We start from the raw sequence: 24,014 nt of genomic DNA, 5'->3' as shown, positions 1-24,014 counted from the left end.
GTTGCTGATAATAGCACAAGGTGCATTTTGACAGTATAAAGGAGGAAACAGACGGAGTCACACAAGTTCTGAGTACGTTTTAACCCCCAAAAATAAGAAAGGAAAGGAAAGCCTGGGGCTGAGGGAGTGTTAACAGGAGCGAATCGCTCAGGACTTCAAACACAGGGAGTCATTCTGTCAAGGGGAGGGGGCGGGCGGGGGCAGGCACTGGGCCTCTCTAACAAAGTCCTCCTCTCTTTGCTCCCTCCCACTTCATTCACTTGCAAATCAGTGTGTGCCCACAAGAGCCAGCTCTCCCGAGCCCGTAACCTTCCCATCCCGAGAGCTGCAGTTTCAGCCGCGGCAGCAAGAACAGCAGAGCCCGCGACTGCAGAAGCAGCGGAGGCTGGAGCAGCCTGGGCGGGTCGCAGGGTCTCCCCGGGAGCAGGAAGGCAAGCAGAGGTGGGTTCCGTCTCTGTTGGCGATGGTGGTGGTTGTGCATGCCTTTCTTTTTTTAATTCTGTAGCGTTGATGGAAGCCAATCAGAGAGAGAGCCCTCTCTGCCCGATGGATGCCGCACGCCGGAGTTGGGAGGGATGCGCAGCCTGCGAGCCCGGGTCGGGGCAGGCGCGCGAGTCCGGCTGCGCAGGCGGCGCTGCTGCCGCTGCCCAGGACGGGTGCCGGTTCCCGGGGAGCCTGGGCGCCGCTCCTCCGCCTTCTGGTAAGACCGATCCGCTGTGGGGCTGGGTGGGAGCTTAAGTAACGGACCGCCGGCAAGAACTCGCTGCCTTTCTCTCCGCCGGCAGAGGCTGCCAGGGGAGCTCTGGCATTTGCAAAGTTGGCTGGTCAATTACCAAGGGCGCTGGTGCGTGCAGGACCCGCGGAGCCTTTTGGGGCTTGATTTATTTCCACCTGCCCACATCACAAGGGTCTGTGCGGGGACTGCTTTGGCTGAGTTACATTTCTTGCCTTTGGGGGTAAAGCAGAAAATCAGGTAGCTTGAGAACTCCTGAATGCTCCCAGTAAGGAAAACTTAAGCTAAATAGATGATTTGGCTCAGAGAAGGAGCCAAAGAAAACTGTTTGCTTGCACGTTCGGGGAAATGCCTGCCGGCTCACAGAGGGAAAGAAATGCTTGGGTTGCAAGGGAAGTCCAACACTGGACTCCGAAAATGGAGCATACTGTCCAGGGAAAAGTCATGTGGAAGACGCAGCTCGCTGGTGCTCTTCCATGGCTGGCCAGGCACAAATCTGGGGGATAATGCCTCCCCCAGACTGGTTGGAGAGCAGACCAAGTGTGCCTGGTTGTAGGTGTCCGATGCAGGAAAAGTGGAACCCCCCAATGCGTTAATCCCAGAATTTAGTAAGAAGGGACGTTGCTGTGTTGTGTACTGCAGCCGTTGCAGAGCTGGGATTACTTCTTCTGTAGTTAGATATTCTTCTGCCAAGAGTTATCGGAGATCTCGAGATGGAGGATGCTGGAGAGGTCAGCATGGTGCTGAGAAGTGTTTTCGCTGCTGCAATAAAATCCATATTTTATGGGGAGTTATATGCAGGTCCTTGTTAGTGCAAAGGGCTGTTCACCTGAGTTAACTACTGAGAAAATTCAAGTACCAAGAAGTTTAATCATCTGAAATAGCCACACATTTCTCTCTCCCTCTTTTTTTTTTTTGTAAAGCCATTTTAATTATAATACTCACACTATAGACATATATCATCCCATGTCTCCCCACCAATCTTCACTTTCACTCACTGAAGCACATAATGTGGGAAATAAGAGATTTTTCCTTCAAGAATATTACTGGACTGGCTGGTGTGTACACGTATGGCTGCTCTGGAGGGGTGCACACAAAATATGGGCTTTCTGATTGTTTATTATCCAGGGGGATAATAAACTCTTCTCTGTGTTGGACGAGGAACACAGAGACATACCTAGAAAATGTACAACTCTTCTAAGAATGAATAACAAATATGTTCATACAAATGTAGCCAAGGATTGCTTATCTCCTTTTTTTCCTTGCTGACACCTTTACCTGAAAAGGAAAACCTTTAGGATTCTACTTTAGGAGGAAAAAAATTCTTCCAGTTTAGCTTGAGCGTCATCCTTTGTGTAATAGCACTTGCATGGCTCTGTGTTTGCTATTTTAGAGATCCGGAAAATAAGTTGTGTGAAGAAAGGGAATATGATCAAGCAGATGTCTTCATTATGTCGAAAGGAAGAGGGCAAAGTTTACGCCAGAGGCCAGATTTTCAATGCAGAGCTCAGAAACTTAAAAGAAATCCAACAGTTTACTGGAAAATACAATTAAATTGCACAGGATTGTTTCTCTCCCCCTTTTGTTCTTTGGTTATGTTCTAATTAAAAAGGTTCTGGGGGGAAATAAAAGGCATATCTTTTTCTACCTATTCTGATGGTTCATGGCATACTTTTGAAGCACAGGAAGTAACCAATTTCTTCAGAAAAACATGAGAGGCAGCAGCACATTTTTGAAGGAAAATGGCAATGGTTTAGTTCTACTGTACTTGACTAAAATTATCTTTTACTGCCATTATAAGTGACAGACTGGATTCTCTATAGGGACTTTTAGTCCCTTTATTATCTGGCTTTTACATAAATTTATTGCAATTACATTTCTTAATGCTAACTTTGCAAAGATAATGTATAGAAACAAAATCATTTTCTACCAAATTGCCTACTATCAGAAAACATGCACCTCACCTCCTCCACCCACCACTTCCATCAGCTTTGCAAGTTAAAACTCACTTTAAGGCACTCTTCATTTTTTAAGAAAAAAGTCTATCTTGCAAAATACTGCTCTGAGAAACTTGAGATAGCGAAAATTTCTAGAAAGCACAACTACAGTTCCAGGACATCAAAAGATACTTCCGTATGGCAAATATATCAGTAAGTTGGAACGACAAGTTCTGAATATCTAATTAAAGCTAACTGAGGGGGTGTCCCACATAGGGACATTAAAAAGAAATAAAATGTGACAAATATTCTGAATAAAACCATGTCTCTTCCTAAGGAAGTGAAACGTGTGGTCCCCCCTTCTGGCCCTTACTTGCTTTGCAGTCATGAATGCCAACTTACTAAGGCTGCATCCTTTGAACTATGGAAACTTTTTTTTAGTTGGAAGGGACCTCTAGTGGGTCACTCCATGCATTTCTCCCTGTAGTTCAATTGCATCATGGGTTTGTTAGCTAAGATAATACGTGCATAACAGCTTTTTCTTCATAGATGAGTTAATGTCATCCAAGTACTAGCTTGACATTTCTGCCAGATTAAAATCATTATTTTTGCTATCATGTGTACGGTTCCTCTAATTTAAGGAACTTGGGAGTATTTGCACAGTTTTCTCGGTACCTAGACTTTTGGTAACTTTTCTATGATACCAAATGAAAGCATCAGCCAATTAAGAAAGAATTCACTACCATCAATATTAGATTTTCCTTATTTCTGACCTTGCCAGGACTGTACTTCTTTCCTTCAAATTTAGCCAATAATAAGAATGGTATTATAGTTATGACTCAAAAAGTTCTATGCAAAGAAACCCTCCCCACTAAAGAAATACTTGCTGAAAAAAATTTAATTAGCCTTTCAGAGATCCATAAACATTCGCAAACATATTGAACTAAAGGCTTCTAAATTAAAGAAATCCCCCATTCGAATAAGCATATATTAAATGTCCAAATGTTGTTTGGATGCATGTATCACCCTAACTCTGTGAGGTGTTTTTATTTCTCTCTTTGATGTATCACAACAGATTTTAGGTAACCTACTCCTTAAAAAACTCTGCCTGGGACTTAAAGTAAGTTCTCTAGGGGTGAATCAGCTTCTTTTGCTGACAGTCTGCAGGTTTCAACTTCCAATTTAAAAATCTGTTCTAAAGTTTGAAATGTGTTCCAAATGAGATAACATCCGGCAGAAGCCAGTTGCCTTGTGCTGCTTGCTTAGTCACGGCAGCCCATTCTTTGGGGTTGATCAGAATTAGGGTCTCGCTTATAAAAATAACGAACAGTGACTCAGTCTGAATTGCATTTTTTAATAGTGTTTCAGCCTAGCTAGTGTCTACTGAGCTTACCTTATTTGCTTCACAAAAAGGTGAGAATGTAGATAATCAAACCTTGTCTGGTATAAATTTTTTTCTGAATAATAGTTCTAAATACAAAGACTCAAGAACATCATGCTAATAGGGAAACTGCTGAAAGAAAAAAGTAAAACTCACACACACACACACACACACAGCAAGCGAGCGAGAGAGAGAGAGTACAAGCACCCAGTTGTGACACTGCTCCAATAAAAGTAGAGTAAAAATATAGAAATGTAGGGCTTGGGTTGGTTTTTTTTCCCTCTTCATTCCTTTATTTCTCTTTTTGTTCTCCAGTGGGATTTTTATTTTACTTTGAAGATAGATGAGGTTGAGGCACTTCCCTGGATTTCAACAGTAATATTTTTGTTTGAGCTTTCCTCTTATGAAGACTAACTGGCCTACATTTTAAAAGTCCTATTCCTAAGGAATGTTCCCTTTTTCAAAGCAGTCATATGAGAAACTTCAGGTTCTCCCTAATTAACTGTAGAGCCAAATATATACAGTCTTTGCAACCCACCATTCACAAAGTAGGAAGATAAGAAGGGAAAATTCATGCAAATAACCATTCAAAAAGCTGGTGCACCTTCATTACTACAAAAGTAAAATGGACTAAAGCTCTTTAAGCCAAAATGGCTGGGTCAGATGGGACCAGGAACAGCCAGGATCTAGTTGTTCAAGACTGTACTAATCAGGAAATTTTTAACTCTTCCAACAAAGAAAACTCACTGAAGAAAGAATACTCTGAGCACAGGTGCATAAATGTAAACTAGACGCATCTGTAGAGGGCACCGTGTCCCCCGTCCTCACAGAGTCCAGATTATTTTACCTTATTTCATCCATTTAATATCTCTGTGCTAACACTGTTGGGTGCTTATTTCCTCTATTAATCAGATCACCTTGCTGAGATTTATAAGAGGAAGAGTTTAGTTAGAGCCAGAATGTTACTATTAAATATGATGTGCAGTATAAATGGGCAGCATGGGTTCCAAGCTTCTCCTACCATACACAGTGTCATCTTGTGGAAGGAGCATCTGAGGAAGATGGGGAGTAGAAAGCTAGCCACCACCGAGTATGATCTGTCTTCATGGTTCATCACTTGAAAGAACAGTGTATTTTTTCTCTTTCTATAATTTCCAAATTGGTAGATCTACCCAAAAGATGTTTAGGAGACCTAACAGGCTATCGGAATAGAAAACAGCAAGCAAAAATAAATTGAAGAGGTGTACAAGTAAAATGAAAAGAGATGAGGAGGTGAATTTTTACATAAAAAGGAAACATAAGAATAGAAATAGAATCAGAGTTGCTCATTTCACACAGTGTGCATTTTCCACTTTATAAATACTGCTACTATTAAATACAACTTTATAAACAATGTCATTAACATATTTATAAACACTATACTTCTCTATCATGGAATGCAAATTTGAAAATTATCCTTAAAAAAAATCACCACCTAAAGGAAATGATCCTGCATGGATCATACAATAACCAAAGAAGTAGGTTTTTTTAAAAAGTGATCTGAAATCTCATAAGAATCAAAGAAAGAGGTTTTCTTAGTGCTTTGAAGAATATTGACTCTTTTCCTTCTCTTTATTGTCCTGCAAGCTAAGGAGATTTTATACTAACACCGTTGGGTACTTAGGTCCTCTATTAATCAGATTACCTGATTAAATAGATCACTGTGTGATCTTCTGGCACCTGCAAACCAAAGTATATAACAGTGATACACATCAAATATAAGTCACCCATTTGGATTCTATATGTGGTATAGCATGATGAAAGACTGACTAGCAAGACAGTCCACCCCCAGCCCATACTGCCTGTTAACAAGTATGTCATATATATACATATATATATATATAATTTATATACACGTATGTCTATGACAGCCAAGATAAATAATTCTGACCATTAGGCTCAGAATTTTTATATATTCAAAAAATAATGATAATTATAAAGTAAATGATAATAAACCTTTAATGAGCTTTTCTACATGTTCACGCTGTTCTAAGTATTTTACATGAATTCCGTACAGTAATAATTATACACTAAGTCAAAAGGAAAATGCTATACCTATATCCTTTTTATTTAGCCCTTTTTTGGTTAGAATTTCCAGGGAATTCCTGCTTGAGCTAAGCACTTAATGAATGTGCTGTTTACAAACACTTGTGATATCTTAGAATTTAAAGTGTGACACTCTGAGAAATACATAGCAGAAGAGGGCATGGGAATGACTTGATTATTTTGACCAAAGCAATACAGATTTTAAGGCTGAGGAAAATGTTTGTAGGTTACTCATTTTTGAAAAACTACTTGCAAGCGTGCCATTACAGTTTCTAATTGTAGTAAAGAGTATTGTTTGAGCCATTTGAGCATAATTTATTCTCTTTTTACAAGAGAATAAATGATCTTCTCCTGCCTTCAGAGATAGCCTCATACTAGAGGAGTATTTGAGGAAGGTAACTAAAAATGACAACTATTCATTTCATTGATGGGGCAGCCCACCTGCACAGCACCCTCTGAAGGCAAGCGTCCTTTCTCAGTGCATTTGATATGCTCACTCTGTACGCAGCATTTAGGACTGTGGGTAGAGTTGGGTAAAGTCATATTTATTACCCCTCCTTATCTGATGAGTAAAAATAATTATTTTCTTCTATTTATGACCACAATTTTGTTATTTTATAACCATCACAGTTCAATATTTGTTCTGAATGATTTCTTTACCCAGTAAAATTTCACACCAAAAAAGTGGGGGACGGCTGGGGGGGCATAGGTGGTTGGGCACCCGACTCTTGGTTTTGGCTCAGGTCGTGATCTCAGGGTTATAAGTTCAAGCCCCCTGTCTAGGTCCACGCTCAGCACGGAGTCAGCTAGAGATTCTCTCTCCCTCTCCCTCTGCCCCTCCCACTTGTGCTCTCTCTCACCATCTCTCTCTCTCTCCCCAAAATAAATAAATCTAAAAAAAAAAAAAAAAAGTTGGGGTGGGGGCAGAAGATACCCTATTAACAATATAGTAGGAGTATATACGGTTGACATTGATGAGCCATTCTCTATTCTTTCTATTGCCAATACGCAGAAAGTCATGTATTTAATCCAGCTTTCATGGACAGTGTGATAATTACAAATAAAATCAGACAATGTGAGACATGGACAGGAGCTCAGAAATGGCTTTACCCAACACCCATCATTTACATTTGAGATACCTGATGCCCAGAGAGGTTAATGAGTTGTCTTTCTCTCTCTCTTTTATAACTTCTAGTTGTTGAGCAATATTGCTTTTTATCGTCTCCACTTAATTACGGCATTAAAAATTAAAGAGGAACTTTAAATCTATAATATTATTACTTATGACTTTGCTGTGAAGGAGCTGACATAGAAACTTACAGAGAAAATAAGGATTTAAACTTCTTGAGAAATTTCATGTGTTTGCACCATTTTGTAAAGTTCCTATTGTAAAGAAAAATTAAAATTTTCCTTCAAAATTTTGACCACTATTTGAAGGGCACATTACAAAATTTATATTTTATTTTTAATGGCTTGATGGTTATTTTGAGTGAACTTTATCTAAGTCAGTGATTCTCCAGACTATCCAAAGTGTCCATCTTTGAAAAAAATAGCTTATTGGTCAGTGATGGGATATGAAAAATTATGACAACCTGTTGTGTTTTTTATAAATCTCAATTTATTTAAGTACCCAGTGACCTTCCCACTTCTTTGGAGTTAAAATGTCAATTCTTTCATGAAAGTGTATAGATAGATTATGTTGTGGTTTTTTTCCCTTAACAAAATTAAAATCTGATGAGCAATCCAATGTCAACTCTATCCCTTTAAAAAAAGAAAGAAAGAAAAAGAAAGAAAGAAACTGTTAATGTTCCATGAAATCCAAAAGTCTGAGGACCACTGGGTTAGATAATGAATAACATCATGTTGAAAAATGATTGACCTACTCCTCTTCCTTATTTGGATGAATAAAAAGTAAAGGGGAATTATAATGATATTTAAAACCCAAATAGCCAAAAAGACAAACTAAAGTCATTCAATCAAAAGGTAACCTTGGATCCCTTAATTAAACCTTATGGAGATTAACACTAATGTTTGCAATACTAATACAGTCTTTGACTATATTAACAAGTCCTCCAAAAGTGTGCTTTGCGGACCTCATGGCCAGAATGTGTCATCAACAATGAATTTGCCTACTGGATTACATAGTGGATTATTCAGTGGAAGACAAAAAGTTTTAAATTTATATATAATTTGATAACTTAAAACCCAGCTCAATTTAACCATCCACATTATAACAGAGGTATCTTTTTTTTTTTTTTCATAAAAGTGAACTTTACATAATTGTGGACAAATTTTCTACACTGTTGCACTGTATTTTAAGGTTTGCATTTTTACTTCAAAAAGCAATTGCCTTCTAGCTTATAGTGTAGATTTCAGTCATGAAAATGAGCTTATCATATTTTTAGCTGCAAAGCTTAAACCTCTTTTGCAGGATTAAAAAAAAGAGAGTTTCATTAATCTACTATCATCCATTTTATAAAATGTTTGAAACTGCTCAATTTCACATTCAACTAAAATATTCTAAGCTCTCCTTAGCAACAGGTTCTAATTTAACACAGATCAAAATGGTGTGGTCAGACTAAGTAATCACCAATGCAAAATGATAAAATCCACCAAGACTGGAATATGACTGCAGAATCCTAATTTGAACAAAGTTGAGCTACTGTATCTCCCAACAATTATTCTCATATTAAACTACTTGTTTAAAAGTATCTAGTTGGGATTTTGTCAGTGTTTCATAAAGAATTAATTCTATGATGGAGGCCTTATGATAAATTTCAGTGCCACAGTTTCACTCTCTTTCTGACTCTTATCTGCCTTTTTATCAAAAAAAATATTTGGGCAGGTCCTAATTAAGACAGCAGAATCAAGGGATCAGTTACTGATTAGTGTCATCAAGAGGAGGTGATCCCAAGCTTCCAGATCCAGAAGGTACTAACTCTGCAGTAAGTTTTGCATTCAAAGAAAGTATATTTACCTGCAGGTCAACTACCTGCCAGATACAGATTTCGTATTTTAAAAATTTGTCTCACGATACCTGCTTTTCTTCCCCAAGTTTGCTTGTAATTCTCAGATGCCACATTCCAAAATATCTTTCTAAATAGCACCGCGGTTTTTCTTAAAAACTCTCCCCACTGAATTTAAATGTGTGTGTACTTTGTGTTCTAAAAAACAATGGAATTAAATTAAAGAGATCACCATGATAGAGGGAAGGACACTGCAAGATGTCTGGTGAATAACCGCTTTCTCACCAAACAGAACACTAAATAGGACTGTTACTTTAAGATATGAAGGTAAAAGCTACGAAGAGTAAAATGCTCTCAAGCGACGGAGTTTAATGTGATGTAATGAAAGATTTTTATATAGTGGACAGAGAGGGGAGAAATAATTGAAACCCTATGCAGGATTAATTGGGCTCTGAAGAGCAAGAAGTTTGCTTTGCACCCTGAATGTTCTAAACATTTATAGAGCATATGTTTGCTTCCCAATTTGTCACTAAATTAAAATGGATTTTTAAAAGGCTTTTTTTTTCTTTTTTTCTCTCTATGACAATCTTTTCACCATGGCTGGTTAGAGAAACTAATCACAGAAAACAAGAGCCAAACTTGCCCTGCTTTGTAATTGAGAAATATACACTAATCTCATAATGTTATTAAGAAAGACTTTAAAGCAAGGAGTGAAATTTAGGCTGTCTGTTAAACTCAACAATCCAAAAAAACAGCCATGCGACTCCAACCGCTCAAAAGATACTGTGCTTGTCAAATACTTCCCAATTTAGGTTTTACCTGATTGACAAGTACTCCTAAAAACAATACCAAGACTTTTAGAAAATTCTTTACTTGATTCCCTGCACAGCAAAAGACCACCTGATCCACATATAAGATGCCTTATGGAATAAATTCAGGTTGGGGAGAAAGAAGAAATGGTTTTAAAATATCACTTCTCCATCTCCAGATCGCAGTTTTAAAATGAAAGCATAACTAGCAACTACAATCACACAGTGAGGGCTCAATAAATACTTACTGGGTGAAATTCTCATACAAGCTGCCAAAGATTCTCTTAAATAAATATTTTCCCAATTTATTTCCTTTTCAAGCTCATTCACACTAGTGAAAAAAAAATAATTTTTCTATCCCATACTAATCATTTTTAATAATTCTGACTCCTACACAAGGAGCCGATTTCAAAGGAAACCCTATCCATGGTGTCCCAAGAGCTAGAGGGACTAAGCATGTAAACAGAGCTTGCCCAGCTTCAAAATCGGGCCACCAGACCTCTTCTTCCCTCAGGCTGACTTTTTATTAAACTTGGTATGAAACAATGTTGCCTGGAGCCTGATTAACAATTTATGCCTTCCTAAGCAGATTAGCAAGAAGTCTGTCATTTTGATTTTTTAATTCTTAATTTCTGTTTGGAAACAGGAAGTTCCTCTGAGTTTACACTCTCAATATATTTTTTTAAGAATTCAAGCATAAAATAAACATTGTTCTTCTGAGATTTTTTCTTTTACAGTTTTAGCATCCATGCATGTTACTATATGTTTTCTATGATAAATAAAGCAATTGCTTTTTTGCTAAATGATTTTTTTCACCTCTCATTCAAATAATCATATATGTTCTTTTAAAAATACTGTGAAATAAGAAAATACGAAAGATAATTGGGAAAACTGAGTAGGGTAAGAATAAAAGCTAACACTTAGCACTTACAATATTCCAGGCACTGTTCTAAGTGTCTTACAGGAATGGTCTGATGTAAATTCTGTCAATCCTCCTGATTTTAAAGACTGGAAAACAGAGTGGTTAAGCAACTTGCCCAGGGTCACACAGCTAGTATACTTGACCCTTGAATAACACAAAGGTAAAGGGCACCATCCCACCCAGAGTTGAAAATCTGTGTATAACTTTCAAGTCCCCCAAAACTTAAATACTAACAGCCTACTATTGACCTACTAATAGCATAAAGAGTCGATAAGCACGTATTTTGTATGTTATATGTATTATATACTGTATTCTTATAATAATGTAAGCTAGAGGAACAAATGTTATTAGGAAAATTATAAGGAAGAGATAATACATTCACAGTGCTATACACTATTTATAAAAAAAAATTTTTTTAAACCACACATAAGTAGACCCACACAATTCAAACTCATGTTGTGCAATGGTCAGCTGTACCTGTCAGGGCTAAAGTTAAATCCAGTTTTGATGGCCATACTCTTAACTACTGAACTCTTGTGCCTTTTATGCTTAATATGTACATATGTATATATATACTCAAATAGATGACAGAGAGACAGACATAGATAGGTAGGTAGGTAGACAGATTGAAATGTAAGTATCTGAAATCCAAAATAATGTCAAAAGTATGGGGATATACAATGTATATATGTAACATGTCCACCATTTCTCAGGATTCAGAAATATAAGTAGAAAGAAAACAAGAAAGCACATCTTTCCTTTTCATCCCTCAATGGATATATCAGTATATTTGCATAACAATTAATGATCAATTAATCATAGCCCAAAACAGCAGATATCATCAAGCCCCATGAAGTCTTTTAGTTTTAGGCCTGGCTATTCACTTTAATTTGAATCAGTCTTGCAACCACTTAATGCTGGTCCCAGAGGGAACCCAGCAAGAGTATTTGGGAGGTTCGGATTCATCATTCATTAATTTATTCGTTCTGTAATATTTACTGAAGGCCTCCTGTGTCCAATGCAGGAAGGATAGACAGTGGACGGCAAGACAAACATGCACTAGCAATTTGGAGGAAACAGATGCTTTCTTCATACTCTATACCAGATAAACCCTATGTGGACTAAAGATTTAGGATTATAAAACAAAACTGCAACTTTACTAACCAACAATTAGGTACATCTCTATTTACAATGTTGAGAAAGTAACAGAACTGCTAAACGTGAAGCCAGAACTTAAAAACAAAGTGAAGGAAGACGGAATCATTAGAACGCATGCTCTATCACCGGTAGGCCAGTAGTACCAGCTGGGTAGGTAACGACTATGACACTCGGAGCTGATTATGTTTTGTCTTCTCCCCAGTTACATCTTATATGAATACAGAAATTAGCCTTTAATTTCAGGTTACATTATGATCTGTAGGATCTCTATTCCTTTTTTAGGTTTCGCTTTTGACCTTCCACCCCAGCTCAGAAACAACCACGCATCCAAAACCACTCATACCAAAAGCTTATCAGAGTTTTATTCTTGATAGTGTGCCTCAGAATACTCACGGTGTTTCTACCACCAATCCCTAACAATTTCACTGGTGAGTTTGCTGTACAGCATAAAAGCCTTACATATACTAACCAGTAGAAATTCATTCGGCAAGAAATCACTTTACACAACAAGACTAGTTGAAATTAAGGTTCCGGCGATAGAATTTCAATTCAACTCAATAAGCATTTAACGAACAATTTTGTACAAGGCATTGTGTCAAGTGCCATGGGTAACACCATGCTCTGATGTCAGGTTGGTTCCAATATGCATTAAACATTATATGACGCCTCAAAACTGCCATTTTAGAAACTTATTTAATGAACAAATAGGTGTTCTGTCAGGATTGAGTCTTTTAGTCATGACCAGATTAGGATTTCCCTTTGCTAAATGCTTGTACTAATATTCAGCTGCTGTGCACCAGAAGAGATGTTCTGGGTGCTTCCCTCTGGCAGCCCCACTCATCTTCACCTGGCCAAACCTTATTGGGTCTTCGGGAAAAATGGCAAAAGTCTATTTCTCCAAGTTTTCTCTGACCTTTACTCACCTGTCCTGCTTTTGGCTTACATTCTCGCTGTATGCTTCCCTACTAGCCCTTACTTAACCTAAATGCAACAGTAAACACATCTTTCCAAAAGTCTCTGCATGATCATCTAGGTCTCACCTGTAAGCATCACCTGTGAGCATCTGGAGAACGAGGCCTGTAGGTGTTACTTTTACCACTGAGGCCTACCGCTGTTTTTGACATATGGCAGGAACACATTTTTCTAGACTACATTTACGTGTTTTTATATTATTCATGTTGGATGTTCGTTTTCTTTACTTACATTCAGATTTCCTTTGGACACATTGTGGGAATACACTTAAGAAGCAAAAAGTCAGTGCCAGCCTTCCAGACTGTCCAAGCAAAAGGGTACACCAAATGGAAGGGTGATATCTCTACGACAACCTTGGTGACTTTGGCCAAATATCTGAAACAGTTACAGACCCTGTAACTGGTGGGTCTCCTAATACAACACTTGAGTTTTTTTATTTAGGATTTTTTCTTATCTAAAAGTTGACATTTTTTTGGTCACTCTACACCAAGGCATAGAATTGTTTACAGTTTTTATTTATGTGTTCCAGTTGAAAACTGTGGCCATGTATTTTCTCTCTTTTGTGTAGGCTAGTCTGATAAACCTTGATTATCTTTTGGCTTATAATCCACCCACAGTAGTACATCAAACTGAATCTACCAAACAATCTGTGGAACGTTCTTGTGTACATGTTTTGTGAGCAAAATAATTTTTCCCTTAAATTTCTACCCTGAAAATGTGTCTTGAGGTTCTATAAGGAAGTTTAATACAAGATTCTACATACCTTGTTATAACCTTGAACATGGCTGTACAAAATAGATTGAATTAAATTCAACTGATTATGTAGTCCTGTTTCATTCCTTAAGTGGCAGTCAATGCATGGAATAGAATCTTCATGAATATTGCTTGGCAATGGAATACGCACTCAGCCCAGCTCTATCTGAGCATGCCAAATGTTTTGTAAAGTTGTGAGATGAAGTGGGAGAGGTTTGGATGATGTTCTTTATACTTCCCGTTTTAATGTGATATCCATCAGCCTGAAGTCAAAGGTACATAGAGAATTATCAATACAATAGTTTGTTTTATGTAAGTGGATTTTCTAGATGAGAATATGTATGGCGGTATATCCTTATCAAATTTTTCTATTACATCTCACCACTATGGGACATTGTAACTTCTGAGGAAAAGGAGTAGAAACTAAGGGTTCAGAAAAATTAGAACAGTGGTTCCCAAGATTCTTCTCTGCCTCTCAACCATTCTCTTCATTAGTACTTTCCAATCAGTAACATCACTCATTAACACAAGTAATCTAAACCACTTAGGGCCAGTCCTCTCCCCATACTCACATCCCCAACTTGAGAATGGTTAAGTAGAGAATTAAAGGATTTTCAGGAGTGATTAAGCTAGTGGGAGTAAAGGGGAAGCCAATAAGTAAGCCTATTAACAGAGGAAAGGCGATCAGAAAAGCAAGATACAGTAATTCATGTTCAGCATCCTAAAGATCTGATTACTTCGTACTCTAAGTGTTTTCAGCCTGTGTTAGGATGCTTTGGTTTATGGGTAAGAGTAAATCCCATTTCAAACTGCATTAAGAAATAAATAAAATTATATTTTACATGACAGTCCATAAGAAAGAAGGCTTCAAGTGACTCACACACCTAAGCAGTATGATCAAAAACTCAGAATCTTTCTGTCTCTCCAACCCCCCCCCCCACCTTGGCATCAAATTCACTCAACCACGGATTTCTCTCAGATTTTCACACAGCTACCAGTGACAAGTGGGGCCACATACTTCCTTATTGTGTAGCAGAAGACAGAGAAACCTCTCTCACAATCAAGAATTAAGGGCAATGCCCTTCAGTCTGACAGTCCGATTAAGCCAATTTAGGTCATGCAACCACTCTCAATACATTATTAATTGCTTGGAAATCTCATGTGCTAATTGGCTTTTTGACTAAAGATCCATTCTTGGGATCAGTTTCCCTTGATTCGCGTACTGTATTATATAAATGAGGGCTTCAGTGGGATTCAGTTTCATAAACTATAGCTTTAGGGGTAATAAATAAGACCAAAACCCACCTATTCCATCAAGTGAGGGTCACCTGAAAAATGGCATTTTTAAAGCGATACTTAAACCATCTGAATGACCTCTATTCCTATCTCATTTTACTCTGCATGTGAAGCAGATTTCGGGTGTATTTGTTTTGGGAATAGACTGACTAGAAATTCATCACTGTCCAAAAAGAAAACATTTTTTTCATCTAGCCATTTGAGGCTTAACTAGCTGGAAGAAAAATATAATTTCATTTTGTTCCCATAGTCTCATTTAGAAAATAATCTTAAGAGATTCAAAGGACACCATGCCATGTGAGCACTTTCCTTGCTCTCCGGGGCTTGGCCCGGACTTTAACTTTTCTAGCATGTTCTGAATTGATTCCTAAAGCAACATTTTTGCCTTTAGCACTGTCCTAACCACTGGAGCTTTAAGAAAACTTTAAAAAGTGTTGCTTAAAAATAGCATCACAAAACAATTTTCTTTTCTCTTTATTGCTAAAAATAACCTGAATCTTTCCTTAAGAACCTTTTTTTTAGGTTTTATTTGAAAGGCAAGTAAGCTGAAATGCAGATGTTTATCTAAATCCAACTCAAAACAGTAAGAAATAATTACAAAACATAAAATGAGAACCCAACAGAGTTCTGCCCCTGTTGTCCAGGTAATTTTAGGCAAAAGTAAGGTTTTGAGATTTTTTTTTTACAAATGCATTAATGTGGATGTGATGTATGCCACACACAGGATGTTCCTAAAACATCCTGTAATAAAGTCTAAAATCTTATATTTCTTTTCCTAATCTTATTTGTATTCCGTTAGAGCTGACCTTGCCACACTGTGAGTTCACCTATCTGCAAATGTTTAACTATAACAAAGATGTCTCACTCCCTCTGTTTTTTTTTTCCCCTAGCAATTTGGGGGCAGAATTAAAAAACCAAGACCACAAAAGTTCTGTATTTAATGGAGATGAGTAATGTAGGAAATTTTGAGGAAAGGGGGCATCTTTATCATTGAACTCCTAAACTGTCCTACTTTTGCATAACAAAGGGAGTCCCAAGTTCACTGTATTGGTACAAGGGGCAAATGACCCTGTTGGACATTGCTCTTAGTGCGATTTCCTCCAATAAAATGACAATAATGGTAGTTTCAACTTCATAACGGTGTTTTGAGGAGTTACCAAGATAAGGCTGAGAAGACCTTTAGCAGAGTGCCCAGCGTGTAGAAAGCACCCCGGCATATGTTAGGTGTTTCTGTTGCTGTTACTATTGTCGTTATCATTATTTCTTCCAAATTTTCAATCAAATCAAGGTTTTGGGGGTATTTTTAATATGCTGCAAGCTATTTTTTTTTTTTTTAATTTCACTGATTGGAATGAAGCACATTTTTTATGTCACAAATGTAATGTGCCACTGGGGGCAATATGCCCATAATTCTACTCACTGAGCCGTGTTTTGGCTGACACAGTGAATGTGCCAAATGTGGCTTAAATTCAGAATTTCCTCAGAGCCTCTTCAGCATTGTTCCCCAGAAAATCTGCAACCTGAGCTGGGCTCCTCATTTGCGGTTCGCAAAGGTGTGAACTAACTGTGGCCAAAATGAAGAAAAAAACCATAGATGCGAATTTTCTCGAGCACTTTGTTGGCCCCGGCCTGTGAATGTTCCATTAACCGTGTTTGCCAGCCTGTCCTTGTCCATGTGGTAGTGACTGAGGCAAAGCAAGGGCACCAGCAACACACGGCGCCTACGTCGCCGGCTCGTGCGCACGCACACACACACACACACACAAACACACCACCCCACCCCACCCCCGAGAACACCACAAATACAATGGTGGTTCCAGTTCAAGATGGCGGCCTAAGTGGGTCCTAAATTCGCCTCCTCCCACAAACACACCAAATCTACAGCTACATATGGAACAGCTTCCGCTGAGAAACACCTTAAAAACCGGCTGAGTGACTCCTACCAGCACAGGCCACATGGAAGGCCGGGCACACCCTCCCGTTAGCCCCAACCCCGACGCAGCCAAGGCATCAGTCAGGAGACAACTCAAAACGAGGAGCCTCTCCCTAAGCAGCAAGAGGTTGGAGCCGCCCACTGCTCATCCCTAGTTCTTAAGACCTGCATTAGAGAGACAAGCCCCAAGCCCGGTAGCTTGGACAACCAGCAGGGTTCCCGACCCCGAGAGGCACGAGGCGGAAAGGATGTGAGAAACCGCGACTCTTATAGGACTCCCGCGCTCAGACTCACCAGCCCCAGGGCCCAGACGGGAAGCAGCCGATGCACGGGCCGGGTCTGTGGCGGTGTGGACAGGCCCCTTTGCTTGTCCTGGAGCTGCAGCCAGAGGAGCAGGCGTCTGCTCAGATGGACCTGCGGGCTCTTAGAGTCCTCCACAGACGGTGCTGGCGGGCGCCATCTCTAAGCTCCCTCTGCGACGCCCGCCCGTGGGCGCCATCTTCACGCCCTCCTTCTGCCCCGCTCCGGGGCTCTGGGGCTCCAGGGTCTTCCGGAAGGGACCTTTTACACACACCTGGTGCCCAGGTGTTGGTGGCCACCACCCTTGATTGCCTGACTCCGATAGCCCGAGGGTTTTGAGTTCCTGGGTCCCAACACTCGCGAGACAAGAGTTCTTGGCAGGCCTCCACCCCCAGGGCGCTGCAGAGACCTTCGCCTGAAGCGCACGTCCGATCTTGCTGTGAAAAAGCCGTGTGTGCATGGCCTGGAGCTCCGGCCCAGGGAGCAGGTTAAGGTCTGGCACAGAGCTAGGGGCCTAGAACGTGCTCTCAGGGACCGGAGGCGGAGCTTGCAGTCCTCGCGCTGCTCACCGCCCTGCTTGCGCACGCTGCTATAGCAGCGGAACTTGGACGCTCATCTGGAGCCGGCTTTTTGCACCTGGCCATGGTGCCTGGTGGGACTTAGGCTTGCATTCCCTTGAGACAGTATACATTTGCATGAGCCTTTGTCATAGAAAGTTACTTTTATGTGTATAAATTTAATTATATAACTACAAAAATTTGCAAAGTTGCTTTGGGTCATTTTAAAGTTAAATCTGTTCAGAACAAAATTATTAGACTTACAGAAAAAATACTAATTTCAAATTTTAATTCATATACATAACTTTCTCAAGGCATATGTGATCAATATAAGACGTTCCAGCATTAAAATATGTGGGGGAAGTTGAATGGAAATGAATTCAAGAAGAGGACTGGTATAAAATTTCTGACTATTAAAATGATCTTATTCATGTATTTTTTTAATGAGACTGTGGCTATTGAATTGCAACTGTATCAAGATTCCATTGGAATCTTTTTTAAGTAATTTAATCGTTTGTTTTTATGTTGATATTTACAAATGGCCAGAAATTGCATTCTTTTTAACAACTTAGAGTACAATATTTTAGCTGTTAATGGAAGAAATAAATAAATTTTTCAGTATTATATTCATTGACTTGCAAGCAAAAAGTCTGAAGTACCCTGTGGTAGACCATGGAAGACTAATGTGTAGGTACTTCACCACTCATGGTAGCAGCTTAACTGACATGCTTTTGCTCTGAGGCTCTGGTTCATCCCTACATTCATCAGTTGGGACACCTCAGTGGCCGACATCAGATTTCCCGGAAATAGAGTCTAGGTAACTCTGCACCAGCCCAGGCTAATTCCTTTGCAGTCATTTCCCTAACATGAGTGGGGAAAACATTAGACCCACAGGTCCCTCCTGGCAGGTTTCCAGTTGTAGGGTCTTCTGAAAATATACCACTCAAAAATAAGACCAGACACACAGAGAGCCAGATGAGTCTAATTCTCTATTTCTCTAACTCTATAATGATATGGTTTTACTAAGAGTACCCTCAATTTACATTACTAAACACAATACTTAAAATTCTAGTTTTCAACTTATGAATTCAAATTTAAGTGATTTTTACATTTTTTCCCTAAAAATGAGCGGCTCCATGTAACATATTCGTATTTGGGGGACTGTATCAGGTATCACTCAAGTACCATTTCACATTCCCTTGGCTTCACCTGTCTCTCATTCCAGCCACTGCCAGGACGACCAGTTCTTCACAGGTTCTGACCCACTTCTTGCAGGTGCAACTTGACGGTGCTTTGAGTCAGTCCTGTGCCATGCACACCTTGCCTTCCACCCTGGGGCTTCTCTGTTGATGGCACAGAGTGAGACACCACAGGAACCTGTTTCATGCTAAAACCATTTACAATCCGGACGTACTGGCAATCTGTCCCATAAGGAGAAACTTTAACATATGGGGATGGGAGCCTATGGATAAGTGTTTCTCCCTTTTTTGCCCAGGGGAGAGGGTCCAGAGATGCATTTCATAGGGTTTCTAGGATGACCTCATGAAGTGGTAGCCAACTTGATAACACTTTCTTGTACTGCTTCTCCTACTTTCTTGCTTTGCTGCCTCAAAATTCTCTCGGAAAACACTCCCCATTAAGGTATTTGCATATGAAAAATAAATGAGGGAGATGAGTTACAATTCTAAAAATCAAGCTACCTTGGTTGGAGCTATTTTTCTAGCCCAAGTATGTGCCCTGAGCACCTCCCTTTGCTATTCCCAGCTCATCTTCTTCTGATATTCATTCATATTCACTCATTCATGTATTCATTCTTATTTTCAGCAAGTATTGATTGCTTGCTTACTATATGCTAATTACAGCAGATACAATGATGAACATAATTCCTGTTTCCTTCGCTGAGAACTTTGCCTCAAAAAGGACTGATAGGGTGCACTTTGAATGCATCTTCCTTAAGTCTAAAAACACAGATGCAAGCTACTTCGCTGACTGAACAACGGATGTTGGGAAAGGTCATTAGAATGCAAACAGTGAAAGCACAGAACGAAGGCAGCAACACACCATTGGAAAATCTTCCAAGCAGCACATGTCGCAGACACTCAGAAGTGGGACAGATACACTTTACTGCAAGAATGAAAGAGTAAAATTTGAGACCACATCTCCAGGCCACACACGAGGGAATAACTGTTGCCGTCCCTGTCCTGTGTGGAGCTTAGGCAGAAAATAGAGGTGCTGCTTAGCTCTTAGCTCTTGGTTGAAAGGCCCCAAAGAGTGGGTGGTGGGTTGGGGGGTAAAGGGAAAACAGCAGGCTGTAAAGTGAAAGCAGCCCAGCCTGCTTAGAGTAAGCTGCTGCTTCAACAGGCTGACGCAGAATGCGATTGTATGTCTTTTTAACAGCCTCTAAAAGTCTCTTTTTAAAGCCTTTTCGGAAGTAGTTTCCTCTTTTCCTGTTGTACTGTCAGTTGGCAGATGCCTCTGGGAAAGGGGGATCTGCTTTCCAAAAGGCTCTTAAAGAATGTTGGTTAAAAATTACTTTTAAAGCTATCTGCTGGAGAGCCCCTTGCCCTCTTCCTCTTGCCTGCCCCAGCACCTTTCATTTTCCCTGGCCCTAACTGATATGCCCATTACTCCCTCTGAAATCTCCCTCGTTCTCTGACACTTGTGCTGACCTAACATCCTGTTCTGGCCAGCAACTGCCAGGTCGCACTGGAAAATGATTGCTAAACATCTCTGGGTTCTGGAACAGCACGAGGGGGAAGGGCCGATCTTTAATGAACCATGGCTTACCACAGGGTGCCTTGAGGACCAAAAAGGTGCACAGAAGGAATCTGTGCCTTAAAAATAAAAAAACTTTTTTAATTTAAAAAAAAAAGAAAAGAACTGGACAGGAGGCATGTAAAAAGCCATATGCACTGGGCAATGCTGATGATTTGAGAAAGAGGTCATGGGGGCCTGTCAAACAACTAAACCATTCTTGTTTTTAACGTTTCTCAGGATTAAATTCTGCAGGCCATTTTCATACATCCTAAGAGGAACAAAATATCATCCATATATTTTTAAAAGGCATTAATTAAGTTTAGCTCTGACACCCAAGAGTAATGGTCCCTGATCTGAGCCCTGACCTCCAACTAGGGATTTCAGATGAGGCTAATGGTTGTCGCACAATCAGATCCGTGTCACGTATTGAATATAGGTCAAAGGATGACTACTCCCTGCAGAAAACAAAAATAACCTTTCTAAGACACCATTTCATATTAGCATAGGCCCATATGCTCAGGATCAGAAAGAAATTGTGTTGTATCTCAAAGAAATCACATTGGACAAAAATCACATTTGAAGCTAAAGTGTTTGGCAATGGAACTACATTTCTGCAAGCCTTTATTTACTGATTGCAGATAAATCTTGACCTGAAATTAATGATAAATGTCAGCATGGCCTAGTTAAGTTTTGGGGACTCCTATGAACTACCAACTTTAAATGGTTTTATATTATGACTTTCCTCTTGCTAGTTTCAGAATGTCTAGCTTCAAAAAGTTTGAAATTTGGGGCCACCCAGGTGGCTCAGTCAGTTAAGCATCTGACCCTTGATCTCAACTCAGGTCATGATCTTAAGGTTGTGAATTCGTGCCCCTCATTGGGCTCCACATTGGGCATGGAGCCTACTTAAAAAAAATAAAAAGTTTGAAATTTTAATGTAAAAAGCATTATAATTCATATTAACTCATTCATGAAATCTAATAGAAATGAATCCAGTCACACTTGTGAATTATTAGATTTAATTGTTGTTTATCTAGTTGCTACAATTGAAATTATAGTCCCACTGCTGAAGAGAAATCTTACCCAATTTGGGATAAATTGGCAAAAAGGAGAACTGTAAACTCCTTTCTACTACAGTTCTCTCAGAATACTCTTTTGAATGATGTCTATCATTAACTTTAATATATTTTAACTATAATTACAAGAAAAGTTCTTCAGTAACCACAAATCAACTACTTAGTGATGCATTCTTTATATAATACTTTGCTTTTTTACTGAAAATATTTAATGAATTATTTTATTTTTTAAAGACTTATTTATTAGAGAGAACTAGAGAGAGAGAGAGAGTTGGGGGGAGGGGTAGAGGGAGAGAGAATTTTAAGCAGACTCTGCTGAGCGTGGAGCCCAACTCAGGGCTTGATCTCATGACCCTGAAACAACCTGAGTCAAAACGAAGAGTCAGATGCTTAACCAACTGTGCCACCCAGATGCCCCTGAATTTTTAAATCCTTTAAATAAAATATCAGACAGAATTAGATACTACAGTTATTGAATTATAATAACTGTTGTGGATATGAATATTATTCAGCCCATGCTTCAATATACTTCCTACACTGAATCCCTGAAATAATGTAAAACATTTTCTGTTAGTAAAAACACGCTTTTAAGAAGGTAGTGAAAGTGATAGATTTGGGGGGAAACCATCAATATTTAGGTAATAGAAAATGTAAAACCAAATAGCTTGGGGACAATTCAGTTGTACCATGTAAAATAACGCTGATTGGAGCAAATCAATGCTTTGAAGACGTAGTCTAATATAATTTAACTCTAATAAAGTTAGGTAAATTGGGATTCTATGTATGGTGTGTAGAAGACATGTTCCTCATTCCAAAACAGAGATTTTAATGTTTCATGTCTGAAGTGAAGAGCATTGCCATTTTAAGCAGATACAGGGTGGGGATCAAGTCAGAATCTTATCTGGATTCTCACCAGCCTTACGACCTTGGCTAAAGCAATCAAGATCATTTTCTGTCTATATTCTACCTCTTTATATTATTTTGAGGATTAAACGAGATGTATTATAAAGCCATCGCACAATTCTTGACTCACAGTAGGTACTCAATAAATCTTGGCCATTTTGATTAATATTATTTATCATTTTTACTATTATTGAATATTATTCTATGCAAGTAAAATTGTGATTTCTGAATCCTCCTAGTCACATGCACCTGCGCGCGTGCGCGCGCGCACACACACACACACACACACACACACACACACACAGAAACCAGTCAGCTCCCTTCATACAATCAAACGTGGGTCATCCAGTTTGATGCTGGAGGAAGAAGCTCCACATGAGAACCAGGAGACAGATGACCTAAGACCTGTTTTTCCCGACAATGACTATACTATAAAACAGGCTTTTGCTTTTTCAAAATCTCTGCCTTCCTACACCAGGGGTGTAAGAATTTTACACGGTTGCGAATTGTGCCAGATAGTCTACTATATTATTTAAATCACTTATTTATGCAACCATTCAGTACAATTTTAGAACTTAAAATATATCATCTGGCATTTTTTTTTTAACTTAAGGTTTTTTAAAAAATAAATGAGACAGTTTCTGGGCTTAAGACCATTTCTAATGCTTTATTTTGTTGATTCTGTTACACAAAACCATTACAGTAAATCTCTTGGGGAAAAAAAATATGTTGTTGCTCTAATCCAGGGTTCACAATCTGTGGCTCGGTTCGAATCCAGCCACTGCCAGTTTGTGTATAGCTTGCAAGCTAAGAATGTTTTTCACAATTTTCAGTGGTTGAAAAAAAATCTATAGAATAGTATTTCATGACAAAAACATAAAATTCAAATTTCAGTGCCCATAAGTAAAATTTTAATGGAACAAATCCCTTCTGTATTATCTGTGGCTGCTTTCACACTACAATAGCAGAGTTTAGTAGTTACAGCAGAGGCCATGTATGGCCCACAAAGCCTAAAATCTTTACTATCTGGCCCTTTAGAGAAAAAGTCTGCCAACTCCTACTCTAATATAGCAAGCCCTGCTTAAAAAAAAAAAAAGAAAGAAAGAAAGAAAAATTTCAAACCACATGCAACTTAGGAATAGGTTTTATTATTTTTTTTAAGATGTATTTACTTGAGAGGGAGGGAGAGAGAGAGAGAGAGAGTGTGTGTGTGTGTGTGTGTGTGTGTGTGTGTGTGTGCATGGGCAGGGGGAAGGGCCAAAGAAGGGGGAAGGGGGAAGCAGACTCCCCGTTGAGTAAGGAGCCCAAGGCAGGGCTCCATCCCAGGACCCTGGGACCTTGACCTGAGCCAAAACTAAGAATCTGACACTCAACCTACTGAGCCAACCAAGTGCCCCAGGAACAGGTTTTAGACCATAAATTCATTTGGAAGTCAGCTGTCCATTCACTTGTCTCTGAGAATTAAATAATAAATGG

General features: G+C 39.2%; 1 protein-coding gene across 2 annotated transcripts in view; it reads left to right on the top strand.

Moving 5' to 3' along the window:
• Positions 1–234: 234 nt before the first annotated feature.
• Positions 235–24,014, top strand: part of CDH6 (cadherin 6) — a 124,951-nt gene continuing 101,171 nt past the window's right edge. Inside the window, exon 1 of one of the 2 annotated variants that reach the window (XM_045787170.2) lies at positions 235–441. Coding sequence is in view for 1 of the 2 variants with exons in the window: in XM_045787172.2 (XP_045643128.2) it covers positions 551–700 (150 nt within the window). In the remaining variant the exon portion in view is untranslated. The other variant, XM_045787172.2, reaches the window with a different exon arrangement.

The sequence above is a fragment of the Ursus americanus genome, chromosome 15 (genome assembly GCF_024610735.1).
Source record: "Ursus americanus isolate L20-20 chromosome 15, mUrsAme1.1.p, whole genome shotgun sequence".
NCBI lineage: Eukaryota > Metazoa > Chordata > Mammalia > Carnivora > Ursidae > Ursus > Ursus americanus.
The sequence above is the reverse complement of the archived record's forward strand: the minus strand, read 5'-3'. Positions and strand labels throughout refer to the sequence as shown.